The 19,841-nt window shown below is 36.0% G+C and overlaps 1 protein-coding gene across 1 annotated transcript in view; it reads right to left on the reverse strand.

Annotated features, from left to right (window-relative positions):
• The window catches only part of SRBD1 (S1 RNA binding domain 1), a 124,531-nt gene that overhangs the window by 87,342 nt on the left and 17,348 nt on the right, over positions 1–19,841 (reverse strand). The window contains exons 13-17 of the mRNA XM_041477222.1: positions 16,012–16,115; positions 11,141–11,248; positions 4,944–5,101; positions 3,705–3,795; positions 2,575–2,682 (exon numbers count right to left, since the gene is read on the reverse strand). Coding sequence (XP_041333156.1) covers positions 2,575–2,682; positions 3,705–3,795; positions 4,944–5,101; positions 11,141–11,248; positions 16,012–16,115 — 569 coding nt within the window. The remainder of the gene's footprint in view (positions 1–2,574; positions 2,683–3,704; positions 3,796–4,943; positions 5,102–11,140; positions 11,249–16,011; positions 16,116–19,841) is intronic.

Genomic DNA, 19,841 nt, shown 5'->3' on the forward strand with positions numbered 1-19,841 from the left:
TCTTTGTTTTCCTCACAGTTCAAAAACTATGTTGATTAGCAAATCCATTCTTTATTTACAACTGCAACCTGCTGAAGCAGGCCTTCTTTAAGAATTAACTGTTCCCCAACAATGGCTGAAATTATTTCTTACAGATTTTAACTAGAAACAATTAATCACTTCATCCAAAAGCACATACAGGTTTCCACAGAACTGATGAGAGATATGTATTCAGCCTATGTACAAACAAAGTCCTCATACTTTTAAAAAAAGCTTGTCATGAGAAAACAACATAATCCAGGGAAGACTTTGAACATGGAAGAAGAAAAGCTGTTTGTGATCTGAAAGCACATACTCTAGAGGACTTTACTATTTAAAAAGAAGAGGATCAGCAGAGCATATTCTTCCAAGTCACCTTTCATAGTTTCCCTCAAAAGGTATAGCAGTTATCCCAATGTACACCTACTGTCTTCTATTGCTCAAACAATAACACTGCGCTAATTGCTCCGCATTTAGCAAGCACCACATTTTAAACTTGGACTGATAGAAATTCCAGGCATTTCACTGGATTATCACAAGTGGGGGTTGGATGGCTGGACTCATCGTTCCTTTCTGTTACTAAGAAATACCAAGGAGATTAATGCTTTCTGGAGCTGGAAAGGAAAAAGTAGCTGCCTTCCAGGGTTCAGCAGCATGGCTTGTAAACCCTACCACTGGATAAAGTAATGGGATGTACATGAAACTAGTTTATCAGAAGGGGATATATGGGAATCCTGATCCTCATGAAAAAACTCAGTACAGACTAACAAAATGCAAAGAGTGACAAGCTCTGCAAATGCAGCCTGTCTGTAAACTCACATACATAAATTCACACACAGACAGCAGTTTACAAAGTTCAAGAGCCCCAGATGTCACCAATAGCAAGAAGTACAAAAAAACCACTTTCCTTTAACATGAAGCACCTCACGGCTCTGCACACAAATTCTGAAGCATCAACTAGCTCTGCCATATGAGGCCAACATAAGAAAACCACTAACAACATAAATGTATAAATTAAAAAAAAAAATATTTCTGATCATGTTAATTTTCAGGATATTACATGTCAAGTTAAACAACTGCAGTTATAGATTTTGGCTATAAATGCCAGTTTTGGAGAAAGTGAAAGGTTAAAAAATTATCAGTCACTATTAGAGAAAGCAACAGACTTGTTAACCTGACTTCTGCCATACAGCATTTATACTAATTCCTATTACACAGAGCTTTTACCAGTTCTAAGAACTTGGTAACTTAAAGTACTACTTGAAAATTTTGTCATCTTGAACTATAAACAGGGAGAAAATATGAAATCAGAAGAGGTAAACAGTGAGAAAAACAATCACAGTATTATATAAATAAACTTTTCTGTGTAAGCTAGTATATGATAAATAAATAAACAAAACCACTATTTCAGATGAAATGCTTATTGCTATAATAATGGATTTTTAATCTATATTAAGTAAACAATAGTGAAATTAAGCATTTGCCAAAATCCACACAGGATGAAGTGTTTTGCACTCTCTACAGTCGTAAAACATTCACTGTTTTTTTTGTGCTGGACTCAGTAAAGAGGATGCCTAATTTTTCAGAAGCTTGAATAGCCTCTTCCCTTTGCAAACAATTACAATTAGAAGACATTTACTACATCTCTTGGAATAAAAGAGTGATTTAATCTTGTACAAATTTACTTGGGAATCTTGGAAACAAAGAAGTGCAATCGCACCATAAGTTAGTAGAACCAGCACATTTGTTAAACATATCTGTAAGGCCACTTCCTAATTTATGAAAAAATGGCACCTTTAAATGTATAGAAGAGTTTGAACATCAAAAGGGCATAATTTTCTTTAAAAATACAGAAAACTTAGTCTGCTAAGACAGTGAAAACTAAATACTACTGTTAAATGTTGGCACAAAAGATAATCCAATGTAAATTACAAAAAATGCTTCAGAAAAAAATAAAGGTGGGAATTAAAAAAAAAGAGAGGAGTACTGCATGGTAGAAAAGCAAGTGATATAATACAATTTCGATCCCAAGTAACAGAAGAATACTTTAGTTCAAATTCAACAAACTAATGGATAAAATTTGAAGTCTGAAAAGGATAAATATATTTACTACTCTCCACTTGGTATTAACTCAGTATTTACGTCCAGATCATTTAATTCCCATGGATTACCAAGCATTCCATACTGCAGTCAGACAACAGAAGCTTTATCATGTGCAGTTAAACTTCATTTATCAAGAAATAAATGCACAATGCCAAACGGGTCCTTAGCTGTTACTGCTGCTATTCTCACATACTTTGTTACAATGATAATAGCAAGAGAGTGAACCTCAGGAAGAAAAAATAAAATGCTTCAGCGAGTCTCTCTGACTCAGGATAACTACTGTCATGCTCCAAAGACCTACAGCTAGTTTTCCTTGGCTAGAAAGTTGGGTCAAGCTTGACTCAAATATAGACAAGGCAGCAAAAAGAAATACTTCAAAAATTACATCTAAAATTACCTGTTAGGTTAAAATATGCTGAACAAATGAATAATATCCCAGCAAAGGGATCTTACCAGTAAACAACATCCAGCGGTGCAAAATATTTCTTCATAATTAAGTCAGCAAAGTAAGCTTCTGTTTCTCTGCAGGCTGTGCCATTGCCAATCACAACAGTGCTGCAGCTTTGTGTGGGTTAAAAAACCAAACAGTTACTCTCAAATATTATTTTATACCTCTTCATGCATAGTATTCAATCCACCACAGCGATCAATACATCTGATTTTAGACAACACAAGGCCCAGATGTAATGAGAAAACATTCCTAGAAGCATCACGTTGTGTTTAACAGGTTTTCAATGTGACAGTTCATGAGACGACTCAAAAATTTTCACTTATTTGTAATGGGATTGTACAGTGGCAATATAAGCAGAAAATCCAAAAATTATATTTCATATTAATAAATGGAATATTATTTATAGTCCTCAAATACTTTCATCTGGTATGAGTCATGAAAAAGAGCAGAAGCCAAAGCAATCAGCATCTTAATTCCTTAATGGGAATATCATAGTTTCCAACAGCTTGCAAGGTCATTCCATCTGACTGCCCACACCACAGCCAGTCAGCCACCAAATCACCTTCTTTAAAGCCAATCTAATGCTTATAGACAAACTGGACTGTATGCTGTGGCAATTCAGCAGCTGACTCAGTAGACCAGATGTCTGTCCACAGACATAGTTGGACACAAACTTTTAATCATGCTCCCTCTTTGTAATTTCATCTGGAGAGCTACCTTTGCAGGATTTCCTTTGCTTGACAAAACTCTACTGAAACCTAATGTGGCTTTTGAAACAGAGAACGACTGATGAGTGATTTGGGGGTTGCGAGGGCTAGGAAAAGGAAGGCTAAACTTATTTCTTAGCTGCGTGATAATTTCTATTCCCAAAAATAAATGGATTAACAGTTTTATACATTCATAGCACACAGCCTTGCTCATAGCCATGGCTTGATTTGATGTTTTCTAACATATATGTTCTTCAAAAGCATGAACACAAAAGAAAAAGGAAGCTCTGAACTAGACTTAAGAAAATAAACCTCCAGTTAAATCAGCATATTTCTTATTGCACTCAAAATCAAGTATTTCTATAGCAAAGATACTCATTTTGTTTGGTAAGAAAGAGTAATAAATGGAAGTTTCTTAAGCATACTTGTACTGTAGCAGAAGCCTCTTTATCTTCTCAGCTTCACGAAATCCTTGACCAGAATGCAAGTAAACTACATCAGTATGGAGTATCTGACCTAGAACGAAAGACAAAGCCATTTGATTAAATCCACAAAGGTCCAAACGCTATATCCTGCAGAACTACTGAAGTTAATTTGATGATTCACAAAGAAAGCTTCTTAATCAGACATCTTTCCCTTTGATCATTATATCCATTTAGAAGAAATGTATGGTTGGCACAGGACAAGATGCTTTGGCTGGCAAAGAAAAACAAGCTAATATATTTTGCAGTTCCCTGCAGACATATTCACATAACAAGTAATGAACATCTAAAACTATTAGCAAATATAATGTATTATATCACAGAGAAAAAGAGCAATTTACTATAAAATATTTATTGTTCTAGTGTAGTAGAATTTAGAAATCCAGTAAAGAGTAATGAAAATTAGAAAGTCTAAGGACTTGCAGTACATGAGTTCTAGAATTCCAATGCTAGCTCTTGTCATCATCCCATCTATCACATTTGGAAAAAACTGTATTAACCAGTACTGATAGCTAATGGTGCAATGAAAGCTCAAACATTTACCTCACCTTTATTGCCTTCTAAAGAACACACCTTTCTTTACATTCTTCTGGGGTGGATACATTCTCAAGCAACAACAAAATAAAAGGAAAACAGTTTTTGCATAGGCCTAAAAGAGGTGTGTATCAGCTGAATAGACAAGGATGAAGTGGAAAGGCTCTGTTCTACATGTGAACTAAGAAGTTTTGCAAAAACAATGTTTCTGACCTCTTACATCAAACACACACACTGCTAAACAAAAAGGGCTGAAAAAGTGTCCAGATGTCCAAGACACTAGCCATGAAAAAAAGCAATATTATACAGAGTATTTAAATTCAAATTCTTTGTTAAACAATAAAAATGCCAGGTGTTCTCTTTGCTGACTACTGAGGGGCACAATCATTTCAACCAGCATTCAGGAAGGCAGAAGGCATTTTAAATTCTATTTAAGAGAGCAGTAATAACACCAAAGAAGTCACTGGAATCCAGATGCCAGAAACTTAAGCTAGCTGAAGAAAGGAATTTATACAACAGGATGTGTAGAAAGCACTAAAAGATTTACCAAAAAAAAGTTTCAAAACGGACTTTTCTATAAATTTATCTTTACTCTAAATGAATGTATTTTTATCAATCCTTCCAGAAATGTTTGGAATTGAAACTTACTGGTTGGTGAAATAATTGCCAACTTGCAGCCATGTTTGTAGCCAGGATCTACTCCCATCAAAGCACGGCCCCTCACAGGGCTGGTGAGAAGCAGCTGACGGAGATTTCTCCCAAACATCATCACAGACTCTTTCTCTGCATCAGATGTCAACTTGGATCTTAGAAGAATAGAGATAAAAGAAAAAAAATGCAAAATATTTTGTTTCAATTAACTTTCAAATACACTTATTAGTTGTTCCAAAGTTGAAAGGCTTTTTCCAGTCATGTTTCCAACATCTTTAATTAAATGTTACAATTCAAATGAAGTTGTTGACACCTTTTTCAAAAGGATCAGCTATATATCATCTCATTCTTGTTCTAAGAAAGTCAGTCAATATAAAAAGTACAAGAGAAACACTTTTAAGAACATACACCCACCAACTACCATTCAAACATGAACTCATAATCTTGAGCAAAGAACAGCTTCCTTTCAAAGCTGATACTAATTGTAAAGAAAAGTGGATTTGAAGGAGGCATGGATCAAATTCATCATAATTTTACAGCTCTAGAGAAAAATCACAATCCAGCAAAAGGATGGTGGTTTACACTGAGAGATATCAGAGAGAAACTGGAAGGGTCCCTCCAATTAATTGCTAACACACCACGACTCCTGAGGCATTTAATTTTGTCTTTGGATTGCTTCATCTAACAGACATCAAAGAAGTATGAAGACTTGAGCTTTTTCTAGGAGGGTATTCTGATTCCTCACAACAAACTGTAAAGTTGCTGGGGCCACAGTGTTCCCTTTCTTTTCCAAGTTATGTTCTTCAACAGAAAGAAGTAAGGTAGTGCAGTAAGGATTGACGACTTGAAGCACAAACACTTACTGCAGAGTGTCACAAGAAACAAATTAGTCTTGTTGAGTGAAGATGTAGAAAAGTCACAATGTCTTACTTGTCAGATGTGGCCAGCAAGACAATGACTGACAAGTACAAGTATTTTCATCTTGGTATGGCACTTAAAAAAAAAAAAAAGAAATAAAACTGAAAGAGTAATGGGTACAAAAATATTCATCACCACTCTGATTTCTTTTTCTTTTGCAGGTACTCATTATCACTTGCCTATGCATTACATTGTCAGTAACTCCAATAATTAGGGAGTCAAAAGAAATCCAGTAAAACCTTCCTTTAAATGTAGCCAGTGCCCTTATTCTCCTTTTTTTTTTTTTTTTTTTTACCTATCACTGGAAAAACCCTACTATCTTGGTTTATTTCTACAGAATGGAAACAACTGCATTACAGTTAACTAACCCTATCAGAATGGGACAGGAAAAATTACTCAAGTTGTTTAGGTCAATCAGTGCATGGCACAAGTATGCTACAAATAGTTCAAAGAGAACCCTCAGAAGGGCTATTTGACATGATGGAAGACGAAGCTGTTCTGAGCAGTTTTTGGTTGTGGAAGAATTCAAAAGCCTGACTTGAATTTGCCCAGGATCCAACCAGTCAACCAGCTCAGCCCTGTCTCATCCCACAGTGGTACAGAAAGAACTAATAAATCCTCATCATCTCTCAATTTTAAAGTAGTCCAGAGAGAGGTCTAGATCCTCTTTCACACATTACTGACGGAGCATTTCCTAGGCAAGTGTGCAACAGCAAAAGGCTCCCTTTTATCCACGTGCTCTTTGTTTCTCTATCAGGTAGATGAGATTATCACAGACAATTCAAAGAGAGATGGTGAAGGGCATACATGCATTATAAGGCGCCTTAGCAGTTCAAATGTGCGCTCAGCAAAGAGCAGACACTCTGTATCACCACCGAAGGTGTGAATGGCTGCACCAGTTCAGCTAAATTGTCCCTCTATTCCAGTATTCTGTCTCCAAGTCTGTCTCCAAGCAGTTGCCAGAGCAGCTCTAGCATCTTTCTCAATCTTGTCCTAGCCTACAACTGCTTCCAGACTATTTCCTGGGCTTGACATGACTTCTCTTCACTAGCTCATAACAGAGCTCTTGCTCAACTATCCAATGTCCTCCTGAAGACAGATAAATTTCTTTAATCCACAGAGTCTGTTGACAGTGAGTTTTGCAGATCCATCACAAACTGTGTAAATAGCTGCCACCTTTTTGTTGGAAACTGATTGTTTTTATAATGCTCCGCTAAGCTTTATACTGGAGGAGAGTAAAAATTTATCCCTAGAAATCTTGTTCCACTCTTCACACATCATTTTTCTTTAAGTCCTCCCTTTTCCAAGTTGAAGTCATAGTGTAGCCATTTTTTTTCTTTCCAGAGAAATTATTTCGTTCCTCATTCCCCTTCACTGGGCCTTTTCCAGTTCCAGTGAATTGTTTTCCTACTTCCTACCCTCCTCCCCATGTGAGTGGACCAAAATGGACAACAATATACCAAATACAGACCACATAAATCAATGATTCTTTGTCTTTATTCCTTAAGTAAATAATCTCATCTTCTGAGCACTTAACACTCATGTGGAGCTGCCTTCCACAGTGCCAAAGTGCCTCTTCTGTGGCAGGACAGCTCAAAGATAATAGTTTTACTTATGCAAAGATAACTAGTTCCCCTTGAAAGTACAATTTTACACTCATTTTCCACTGTATTTTAGTTGCCGTTCCATTTCTTAATCATTCAGTCTTGCAGCATCCTTCTTTCATTTTTCCCTTCTCTAATTAAAACAAAAAATAAAAATTTAAACCACAGAACAAGCATCTTCTAGGGAGAGTCCAGAGACAGAACAATTAGATGCCACTTAGGAGAGACCAGAGAAAACAAAAGTAAACACCTCAGCCTCACAGAATTATAGATCTTCTATACACACACAAAAGAGAATCAACCAGTCACCCGTGCATGCAAATGAAGGTTAAAAGTGGCTTACAGACAAGGGAATGGAATGCCCTTGGACCAGAGGCTTTGTACAAAGACAGGCCAAGTTCCATCTTTCCACCTATCCCAAAGATACAGTTGCCCACAAGGCCAAGTCCTCCCACACTGCAAATTCCTGTCAGTCCATCTAAGAAGGGAGACTTGTGTAGGAATTAAAATTACCCCTAAACACATGTTATTAGTTATGTTAGCCTTATGGAAATCATGTTTAAAATTGGCATGGATATACAGCAACTTTTTACAGCAACAGGAAATGTTAGTGAAATTGCCAGGTGTGTAGGGGGAATGTCCTCTCTCTTATGTAATATCCTGTGCCTTTAAATTTCAAATATAGACATCTCTTTTTTCTCTGTCTCTTACTCAACACTTGTATCAATTACATGATCTACTGTCCAAAGCAGTGGCCCTTAATTTCAAGCCTGGTATAATCATTTGATCCTTTGGAAAAAAACCCCATCAAGCTACCCAAAACAATATAATACCTTTCTGGCTTTTTCAATGTGTTACTGGCTTCATCCAAACGGCAAGATGTCCAGCTTCATGCTTTTCTAATTTACAACAGTTCACATTAATATGGCAGAGATAAAAGGCAGGGAGTAGTCCTCCTCTCTAAAAAAAATGGCTATTTTGGAAAAAAAAAATACCAAACAAGCCTCAAAACTCTTCAGTTCCTACTTTATGAAAAAATACAAATCCAGTCAGGACTCCAAGCCCCTCCCCTGAAGTCTACAAAGCACTCAGACTGTGTATCACTAACAGGTGTATTGCAATAAAATCAAATAACCTAATTATGATCTATTAGTTTCTATATCCAATGTCGTAAGATTCAGTTTTTAAACTGAGATTTAAAATTCCCCACTCCCAATTACAGTCTGAGATGCAATCATTCCTGTGGAAAAATATCTGCAAAGTAGCTTCAGGTGTGAAACAAGATATATAGAAAAATGTTTGTGTCCCTGAAGACAGAGGAGAGAAAGCACTCCCTGCAAGAAAGCATGGAAAATTATGAAAGGATTATCCATTAAGAAATATGCCCATGCAACATCACTTGCATGAAACCCTGATGGAATCATTCCATGCAGTACTACAACAAGGTAAAATGTATTTGCAAGAGCCAAAAGCAACAGTGGACATTATTATACCAGATACAAGAAATGATATCTGACAGAATGGAAGAAAGGAAATTAAACAATAAATAAGGTAATAGTCTTTCTGGCAAGTTGCATTCTTCTTCTGATCACTAGAAGCACCAGCAATTTCAAGACATTCTTGGAAAATTTCCATTCCAACATTTAATGATAATAAAAAGAAAAAAGAACAGCAGGAGGTGGGTTGGAAATATTAATGCTAAAAGAAGGTATTGAATACTTTAGCAGCCCTTTGCAAGAGTCGGAAAAAACAGGTCCTGGTGTGTCCGGAAAGAAAATAGGAGGAGGATAAGGGTTAAGTGGTCAGGGACCAGAACACTGTCAGGTGCTTTGAGTTCCTCTCCATAGGAAAGGTTTCAGATTTTCCTATCCAAACTCCACCAATCATGCAAAACCACAAAGAGTAAAACCTAAGCAGATATTCCCTCAGGAACTGGCAACAAACTTCGGATACTTCTCCTTAATTACTTGTGAGCTACATCTAATAAGCAGTAGGGAAGAAAGCTTTTTTTTCCCTTTTTGATAAATAGAACAGAAAACCTTCAGCAACCTACAGCTCCAGCAGTCCTCAAAGTGCTACACACAACACAGGCCACAACAGTCCTGTGGTACAAACCACTGAATAAAAACACAATAAAAGAGCCTTGACGCACCCCTATATGTCAAGTTGCTTAGTTCTCTTAAAACCAAACCCCACTAAAAAGTAGGTCTTTTTTCTTTATTTTTAAAGAGTTTGATTGTAGAGATGGCTAGGAATGGCAACTATTTTTCACTCCCATGTGACAGAAGCCACCAACTGAACTCTCCACCATGAGATGTTCACCATGTTGACCACAACAGACACAGAGCATCCCCTAGAGTAGCTACATGCATTGTGGTCACAAAATAAGTGAACTCAGTATTTTTAGAAATCTGTGAAATTCTAAGTAACAAAAAACCAGACTCACTAATCAAAAGAGGTGAAGCAATCTTCCTTGCAAAGCAATAAGCAAACACAACATACTGTAGTGAAGAAACTCAAAAGCCACCGAAAATACATGCTGTCAAAATCTTGAACTGATGGTTCTTTTCAGAGGTAGAACACAGATCATTCTTACAATGATGTTCATGAAAAGGTGTCAAGAAAACAGCTCCAATTCAAACACAAAAGCACACTCGGAAAAGTACAGAAGAAACATTTCACAATGTGGTTGCCGATTTTACGTACTAGATAGCATGTCATTTTGACACAAGTCATTTCAACATCTCTGGTCCAAGAAACAGGGTCTCTTTGATAAACTTCATGTTGAACTACCTCAAAAAAAGCATTAACATTTAGGTCACATATCAGATAACCTTGCCAGAATGAAGCATGCTATGTTTTGAGGAGCTTCTCTGGTATTGAAGAACCACACCATAAGTACTGATAGCTATCAGAAGATAAAACTCTTAATTAACATATTCAGTAATTTCCACTTTATGGAAAACTCTAATACTACACCACAATATACCCTGTTTAATTAATGCTAATTTGATACTAAGTTTAAAAATTCCTTTAAATTTGGAACAATATTATAGAACTTAAAAAGTGACATGATATCCAATGATGTCATTACTACAGTATCACCAGTAAAAAGTTTACCGACTTCTCTAGAGACATCACAATACTCACAAAATAGTATCAGACTAACACTGATGACTAATTAGTTTGCCACAAAATGCAGCTAGCAAACACCAGGGGTGCTTCCAACCTTAACAATACTTGGCTGAGTTCTATTAGATAGGTAAAAGAGAGTGAGTCAGAACAGTGCCACTGACAGTATTATTGCTGTGACATGAAGAGATGTCTGAAAAATTCAGTGACATCATGGTTTATGCTATTACAAGAATAAAGATACAACTATCATGATAATAGAGTTCTAAATTGTACTTCATTAGATAAATGTACAAGTATCTAGTATGTAAACATGTAAAATGTCTTCACAGAAGGATCACTGCTCTACTGTAGCCTAAACTGGATAGGATCAGAAATTAAATCTATAGAACCAAGATTACATAGTTCATTTCTTCTGTAAGCACAGAGGATTAGAAACATGCTGATATTTTCAAATAGACAAATAATCTAACAAAACATTGGGGAAGGAATTGTTAATAAAATCAGTAATATGAAAGTACAGATTTATTCCAGGCTTACCTGAATTCCCTACAGAGGAGAGGATATATAAGGCGTTTATATGCATCCTCTACAGAACTCCGTAGTAGCCTCATGAATTCTGGTTTTAAAAATTGTTTTGGTCTCCATCTGCAAAAGATTGGAAGAAAAATAAAAAATATTTTAAGAACACATGCAAACAGCTAGATAAAAAGGAATTTTCCAGAAAGCCTTCTACATTATTAAATCCTATAAACTGTAGAATTACTACAATAATTAGGAAATAATGAGTCAAATATGAAAGGAATGATACAAAATATCATTCAAATATGAAGTTGCTCATAGTTCTAATATCACACAAGAGAGAGGCTTATCTTTCCTTAGGTATTAGAACACAATTATGGTTTATGTTTTAAAGAAAACATAAAAAAAAACATTCTCCACTTTGCGAAGTCAAAGCTTATTATAACTGACCAAAGAACTTGGTTCCATATTACCTTTAGGGTTGCGTTGTTTGCTATTCCTCAATACATTAGAAAAAATGACTAGACATCCTCTGTGATTGTCACTGCAGAATTACTGAAAAAAGGCAACCATGCACAGATGGAGATTAAGGAGCTAAACTAATGAATGAAACCCAATTCAAATTTCATTTGGAATGCACTGAATATCTCTATTCAACTTCTAAATGAATTCCTACTCATTTTGCAGCAGTTCTTAAACCACAAAAGCCAAAAAACTTACAAACTGTTTTCCTATTTTACCTGCTACTAATATATTTGAAGTGTAAATAATAATGTAGGAAAAGGGAAAATTAAATAAACAATAACAAACAAAAACAAGACTGTTTTCCAACTTTTTCTTAGCCTTGAGCCCTTTTCCAGGGAGAGTGCATGATAACTACATAACTATAACAACAAGTACTTCAAATTCTGCTGTAAAATACACCTCACTCTCAAAGCTTCCTAGATATTTCATCAATTGATCTTTTTATTGTGGGCGAAGTTCCATGAAGGAGGGCATGGCGGGATGTGGGTTGGGGTGTGTGTGTGCATGAGTCCTTGAGCAAGCAGAACTGACTCATTGAGATTGTCCACCCTGTGAGAAGGGACTGAGGCGAAGGAGAAGCAACCAGATATATTATACTTAACAGAAACAAATACTATTGACATTTTCTATTAAAGTCCACCTGTTTTTATTACTTTAAAAAAACCATGCAAGTTTTCTAAGTTTTTTGTTCGGATAGCTTCATTTTTTAAAAGGAAACTTGCTAGAATTATGGTCATAATGTGTCCAGCTGCAGCAAAAACAGAACTGAATTTTACTTTTGACCTTGTTTGCTTGCAGCCACTCATAAATACTGAGAACTCTAAATTGTTCCTACCCAAACAGCTTTTCAGTTGTCTAAGGGGATCTGCAACTTCCTGAAACAGTTTTTCTAAGTGTCGCTGCATACGATAGCTGAGAAATGTGTGATTGAGTCAACCCTTCATTGAGCAGAGAAACACAGGAGCAGAATTAAGCTCACCATTCAGTTTTATAATATTCAGGGCTGTGATTTAGTGCTTAGCCACATGACATCATCACTTTGCTAACAGTTTTTGCAAATAGCTCTATCATACTTATTTGTAACTAGAAACTCTTTCCATACCTATATAAAACTGAGAAACGCTTTAAATCCTGTTATTGCCATCACATTCTATAAACATAAATTTTACAGGTTCAGGTATGAATACCCCAGAAAACATCCTCAGCACAAATAAGAATGAATTTGAAAACCTGGTAGCTGTTTCTGCCTCTCTTCCATCCATTAAAGCCAGTTAACAAAACTTTTCCTCTGTAAATAGGTTATCACAACAGATATTTTTATTATCTGCCTATAAATAAGTAAAAGTTTAGGCAACATTCTGTTAGAAATTGCTACAAATGAGAAAACATTCAAACAGCAACTTCAATCATAGCAAATACTGTAGTTTAATAATTTCAATACTTCTTGAGAGAAGAGAAAAATCCACTTTGCTGCAAAAAGCAAAGCAAAATCACGCGTGTATATTTTTAAAGATCATCACAGCCCAGTTAAGCCTCCCTCTAAGAACGGATTTTCCTTGATTATTTAATCAAGATCTAGCTTTTGAAGCCAAATCTTAAAAAAGCTCCATACAAATAGTATCATCTTACTCTGATCATCAGCTCTCCACGTCCTAGTGCTCACAACAGGGACCACAACATAAATGGCTTAGACTACCGAGACACCAGAGGGTGGAACTACACATAAACAGAATTAACAGAGCCCATGTTAAGAACCACCAGTACATCTTAATAACTGTTCCAGGAAGAGCTCAGCCAGGCTTTTAGACCTGAAGGAAAAACAGCAGAGCTTTGTGTTCCTCCAAGACATTAAATAAAACATGCACCAAGTTGGTAACCACAGACAAAGCAAGCCTTTTAAGGCCTGTACCATGGACTTCACACAGGCTCTGAGATATTTGACTGGAAACTGAAAAACCATCATCAAACATCAAATTTCATTTTCAAGGCTTCAATTCCACTTGGGAAAAACTCTCACCCCATCTCACTTGGGAACAACTCCATGTTGTTTCTACACTCAGAGCCAGCTAAGCAGCCCCTCTCTGGCTCTCTCATTGATCTTTTTCCTGTGTTCACTTTCACAACAAAGTCTTTGGGACCAGTAGAGTTCTAGTGCTGACGGAAGTAGGTTCAATGTGAAAACACAGAGATGCCATTTTCTGGGGAAAAATGCAATCCATAGTGCCAGGCATAAGAATATTCCTGAGTTTTCTAAACAAACGCAAATTGCAAGGAAACAGATGCTTATGCATGTTAATAAACATTCTGAACTTGCAAAAAAAGTACAATATTCTTAGACAGCATCTACACAAAGCTCAATGCAATAAGGAACTCCAGTCTTCCAAACTCACTTTCTAATGCAGGAGTATTTCATGTTAAAAAATTTGTTTCAGAAGAACACAAAAAGTTCAGAATATTTGCTACTAATCCACTAGGCAGTAGGTGATACTGTTTTCTGGCTAAAATATTGGCCAAATTCTGTAGCAAGCTGGCATTTCTGGTTCTGCAATTGATTGTGTGTGTGATCTCTAGCAAATTAGTTAATACCTTGGCAAAGTTTTTAAACCATTGACTCAAAAAAAAATTATTAACCTTCTGATTTAACCAGCAAATCAATTCAGTGAAAATAATGCAAATTCCACCCCTAGACAACTATTTCAAAGCTTGCAGGGCAGATTACACATTTATTTGTCAGTTTTATAACACAGTTGTCAATCTAAAGAGGAAGATCAGAATCTGTCCTCGATGTTAATGCACAAAGATTAAAACCATTCCTTCAGAAGTTTTATAATGATTAGGAAAAGTGTCCTTAAACAGTAAAAAGCCATAAGCATGTAGGACTCCTTATGAGTGCTAAATATTAATAAGTATTCACTTCCAAGGTCAATATGCTTCTTATCCCAGGATGACTCACAAAAGGGTAACCAACCAAAAATATCTTAATTTACATGCCACTTTTATTTGTGTAGCAGTGACAAGCTGTTCCATTATCTGTGGTCCACAGTGCTTCCAAATTCTGTCATAGATGCAGTAAAAGCAAGACTGACAGCTATGTTCTGCTTACAGAATATACATCTTGAGAGGAGGACAGAAATTCTGTTACAGGTACTAAAAGTAGAAAGAAACAGGTATGTTTGTGACTCCTGATACTTTCCTGGAAACAAAAAAAGGTTACTTAGCATAATATGATCTAAGAGTAACAGTAAATGGCCAAAAAATACTTTTAATATTTTCAGAGCCCTATTCTTTCCTTTGAGAGGGAAACAGCCCTATTAAATTTCTACAGTGAAAAGGAACACTTTTACCACATCCATTTATTGGAGTTGTGAAAAAGAAATACACACTAAAGCAGTACCACTGTATTCAGTTTTATACATTAAAAGGTGTATTTCTTCCTATTTTTCTTCCCTCCTTTTAGTTATTCATTTTTAGAATGCAAAGGAAGGAGTTTCTAAGACACCACCAGAGCAATGCCCAATATCTTAAACAACTGAGAAAGTAATTTTTTATACACGCAAGGAAGATGCACTGTTTTGATCACAATATTCTCCAACAGAGGACACCAAGGTACAGTTTCCAAGAAAAAAACTGACAGATACGAAACCCATAGAGTTAACCTGAACTTTTGCAGAAGACCTTAAAAGTTATGCAACACTACACATCTCACTACAGGCTTACAATTTCCAGACAACTTATATGAACAAATCAGTGAGGAAGAAAATAACCTGGTTTTTACAGTCCAGTTTTCTAAATAACAGAGATCAAAGTGCAAGAGATGGTTCACACAATATGGGAGAGCAATGCATTGAAGGCAGTTACATTTATGCTTGTGTGTTAAATCCATTAAGTTCTTTTTAAACATATAATTCCTTACATTTGTGAAACTTGAAGTTATGTACTTCACAGACCTAAAATCTGACAGCCCTATTTAACCATTGCAATTGGGCATATGAAGGTATTTTTTGAAGTTTGGAGTATACTCTGTTGGATTCTACCAAGTCCTTTCAGTAAAGGCTAGGATGTGATGCTTATTACAATTTGAAAATATATTCACATTTCACCAGCCTTTGCATATGTTTTAAAAAAATTCAATTGCTTGAATAATGGTGCCAGAACTTGCAAATATAGCCCAAGGCATGATCTTTCCAGCATGCTACAGCAGTTGGAAATACAAAGTAAGAATTATCCACTTGCTAATTTCATCTAATCTAATAAATATTTGTTTAATTTCTTCTCTTAATGTAACAAGACATATGAGATACACTTCAGTATGCAGCTGTCTATAGAAAAAAGAGATTTCTGTAAGAATATGTATCCATGCAGACCTTTCATTGACACACCACCAACAGAATTCATTCTTCACCCCGTCAGGAATGTTGACCTTCACTGTCAGGATCTTCAGATTTTCCCCTCGGTTAATGGCCAGAATCTGAGTGCAAACATAAATGGCAGAGACAGATGACACACAAAATATCCAAAAGATAAACTTATCAACATTTGTGTACGCACTTGCTTGACATTCTGTAGCAAATCAGGATGGTGGTACAGTAAATCAGTTCACAAAGTACTAGCATGTACAGATAACATCCACAATTTAAACACAGATTAAGTCATGCCATGGCATAACAAATAATACATTTTTCCTGGAGTCTGCAATCTTATGATCCAGTTTAATCTTAAACACATTTATACTGCAAGACAGCAGGAATTTTGGTCGTGGAACAATCTTATTTAATAACCCAAATTAAAACTCAAGAAATTAACCTAAGAGTGATTCCAATCAGAACTAGACCTCAGAAACAGAAAAAGTTACTTCTATGCTTCAGATTCCATTTTTCTTCCCATTATTAATCCAAATTTTAAATTAGTTATGAATCAGAACTTGTGTCACAGAGGTGCTCAGCTTAATTCGAAAGAGGATGAATTTAATTATTCATGCCTAATTCACAAATAGCAGAAAAGGTTGTAAACATTCACTCTCTTTAGAGTAACACTTCTGCCTCTAACCATATGCATGTATTTCTGACAGAGTGTTGTGCACTTAACTCCACAGTCATGATCTAAAGCTAAATTTGGCTGCATACATGCTACCTGTACACAGAGTTCAATTTTAAATGGAAGACTATGACTCTACATTTAAAACCAGAATCACAACACAAGTGGTAGATCCCGGAGGATTCTGGTGGATAACTCTTAGTCTAATCCCACTATGGAGACACTGAATATTCACCTTAACACTAAGAAAAAACTCAGTGACCAGTGATTTGAGAAACAATAATACTCGGAAGCAAATGAAATGCACATCTTTAGATTTCATTTTTCCTTCCAAAGTATTTTAAAGTAGAAAAATACCAAAAATCAGAAACCTGCTCGAAGTTGACATTCCTGTATGACTACACATGTTGCTGTATGTAGCAGGCCCTGAGCACTGTCACAACAGAGCATTCTGTGTCAATCATGAACTTTAATTCAATCACTAGCTAACTCAGACATGTCACATATGTTAAATACAATGGTTTAAAATGACTCCAGGACATAGTACCAATTTATATTCCTCAGCCTTACTGCTCCTGTGACATACCAGGCCTGACATATCATTGAACAACAAAGCTAATAATAAAGATTGCATGTGAAATGTTATAGCATCTGGTACCTTGACTGCCAAAGCAAATGTTTTCACACAGAAATTAGAAAGACACATTTTAACAAATCAAATGCTTTCACATTTATTCTGACTTTACTTTTTAAAAAGAGAGAAAGCTAAATGTCAAGTTAAAATGAAATCAAAGTGATGCTCACAACAGAGAATATATGTGATAGAATTATAGTGTCATCATTCAGCATGCTGTCAGCAGGGTCAATATTTGCATCACATTTTGTTTCCTGGCACTACATCTGCAGAATGTGTCAGTCACCTGAACTTAAAACAGCTGCTAATGCAATCACTAATATTATTTATATTTTTTATTCTCAAACAATCTATCCTGTTCTAAGTGATACATTTACAGAAGAATTACCATCCCATAAATGCTCAGTTAAGAATGGAATTACTCAATTTCTCCCTCTAATATAATAAAGCTCTGTTTGTTTAGTTTGGTTTTTTTAAGTAACAGGTTAAAATCTGGCTATTCCAGTCACAAAGCAGCCTTCACTTCTGGAAAAAGGCTGTTTTTATATGAGATTGGAACAGATCCAGGGTAAGGGATGTTAGAAACAGCATACATTTTTCAGAGAAATAAAGAACAGCAATATGATCCAGTCACAAGATTCATCAAACCTTATTCTGTTTACCCTAAAAACACAATATGCTTCATTTTGCACAGTTCTCTTATATGTTGCATATTGACTTAAACTCACGGAATAAGTTCTGTATACTTTGCCAAGGACTTTAAATTCCAATTCCTTTTTAAGTCTGAGATTCAAAATAGAGCATCTGCCTCAAATGGTACAATTAATTCATGAATTCTTTTCTTCCCACTATTTCAGTCATCTCCAAATAGAGGAAAGCAACCCCAAGGCGTACACAAACACTAAACTGTTTGCAATTAGTCAAAAACTCAAACTCTCGAAATTTTTTTTTTTTCCTTAGTTATGACAGTGTTGGTATTGCTTCTCAGCTATGTCCTAAGAGAGTCCAGTCAGGTTCTCCTTGCTGCCAAAGGAAGAAGCTGTGACTGAACCTCCCACTAGCAAAATGTTCCAGCTGGAAACACCCATGGGATATCTGACCATGTCAAAATCTGGAGTCAGCTTTTAAAGCTGACTAAAACAAAGTTTTTTTTTCTCATTACAGTTTTAGTATTTTAACTTCTTCAAACAACCTGACTCCACACCAGTCCTGATTACTTCAGGACTCAAACAAGACAAAATGACATGTCTCAGCAGCCAAAATGACAGTGGCACAGGAAGTAACCCAGACTTACAGCAGAACCAAGCTGCAGCACAGCTTACTGCACAGCACTTAAACTCACTGCAACACATGCTGCAAGGCACACTCACAGCTGCCAGGGCTTTGGTCACAAGGGCACAGCTTGTTCTCCTACAGGTAACATGCCAGACTACTGTGCACTCCCCATACTCACATCTAAGCCAGAGCAGAGTTAGGGTTGTACCCAGGTCTTTAAGATCACTTGCACTTCCACACCCAGGTGATGACAAGTTTCAGTGTGGTGTTTTACAGAATCTTGTGTTTGAACTCTGAAAAGAGGTGATTTAAACCTGACTTGTGCCTCTGCCTAAAGGCATTCAGAACATTTGTCTGTATACAGCCATGATAGTAGTTGAGAAGGTCTTCAAAGCAGTAAGCTCTATAAGTGTTCTTCAAACACACCTATTTAACCTAAAGTTCTTGGGGATTAGTAAATTATATAAATCACTCTGAGGTTCAGGCTTTCCTATATCTTTTTAAGGTATAAGTCTCTTTTCATAATCTCGAGCCAAACCAGAGAATTCCTCCTCTTGAAGACATCTTGAACTCTATTCTTAAAGAATATATTTTTGCCAATTTTTAAATGCACAAGGAACTATCTCTCCATAGTCTTAGATGAAGGAAAAAATAAAGACTTTTATGTCTTGAGAAAAGGATGGTCATAACCCAGTAAAATAACGACATCAAAAAATGGCAATTTGCATCAGTAGGGGAATAAGGTTAAGCAAAAAAGAAAATTAAGATGATGAGAAAGACTTTCAAAAATACAATACCAGGATTTAAGCTTTATGAAGAAATGGCAGATAAAGAAAAAAAAACTCTTCTTATTTCATTATCAAAATACAAAAGCAAGAAAGACAGAAACTGAAAAAAGCACCCAAGAACAAAAAACAGACATGAAAAGTTGCACTATATTTATAATACAGCAAATATTACATGTCAGAAATTGTCATAAAACCCATTTTTTGCTCAACTAGTACAGAGAACCCTGTCACACCTTGATCTTTGAAACCTCACTGAAGCACAAGCAACTCAAGACTTCTACAATTCACAGTACAGAAATATTCAATGTATTAGAATAGCTGATAGCAGAAATATACAGAAGAATATACAGAAAAGGCAACACAGAAGTGTGCAAAGCCACCCTCTGATTACAGGACTACCAGCTGCAAAATCAGCGCTTATTATTTCTCTGAAGAGCCAGAATAGGTACAGAAACAGGTGTTC

This window comes from Pyrgilauda ruficollis, unplaced genomic scaffold (genome assembly GCF_017590135.1).
Source record: "Pyrgilauda ruficollis isolate IOZ18807 unplaced genomic scaffold, ASM1759013v1 scaffold4, whole genome shotgun sequence".
NCBI lineage: Eukaryota > Metazoa > Chordata > Aves > Passeriformes > Passeridae > Pyrgilauda > Pyrgilauda ruficollis.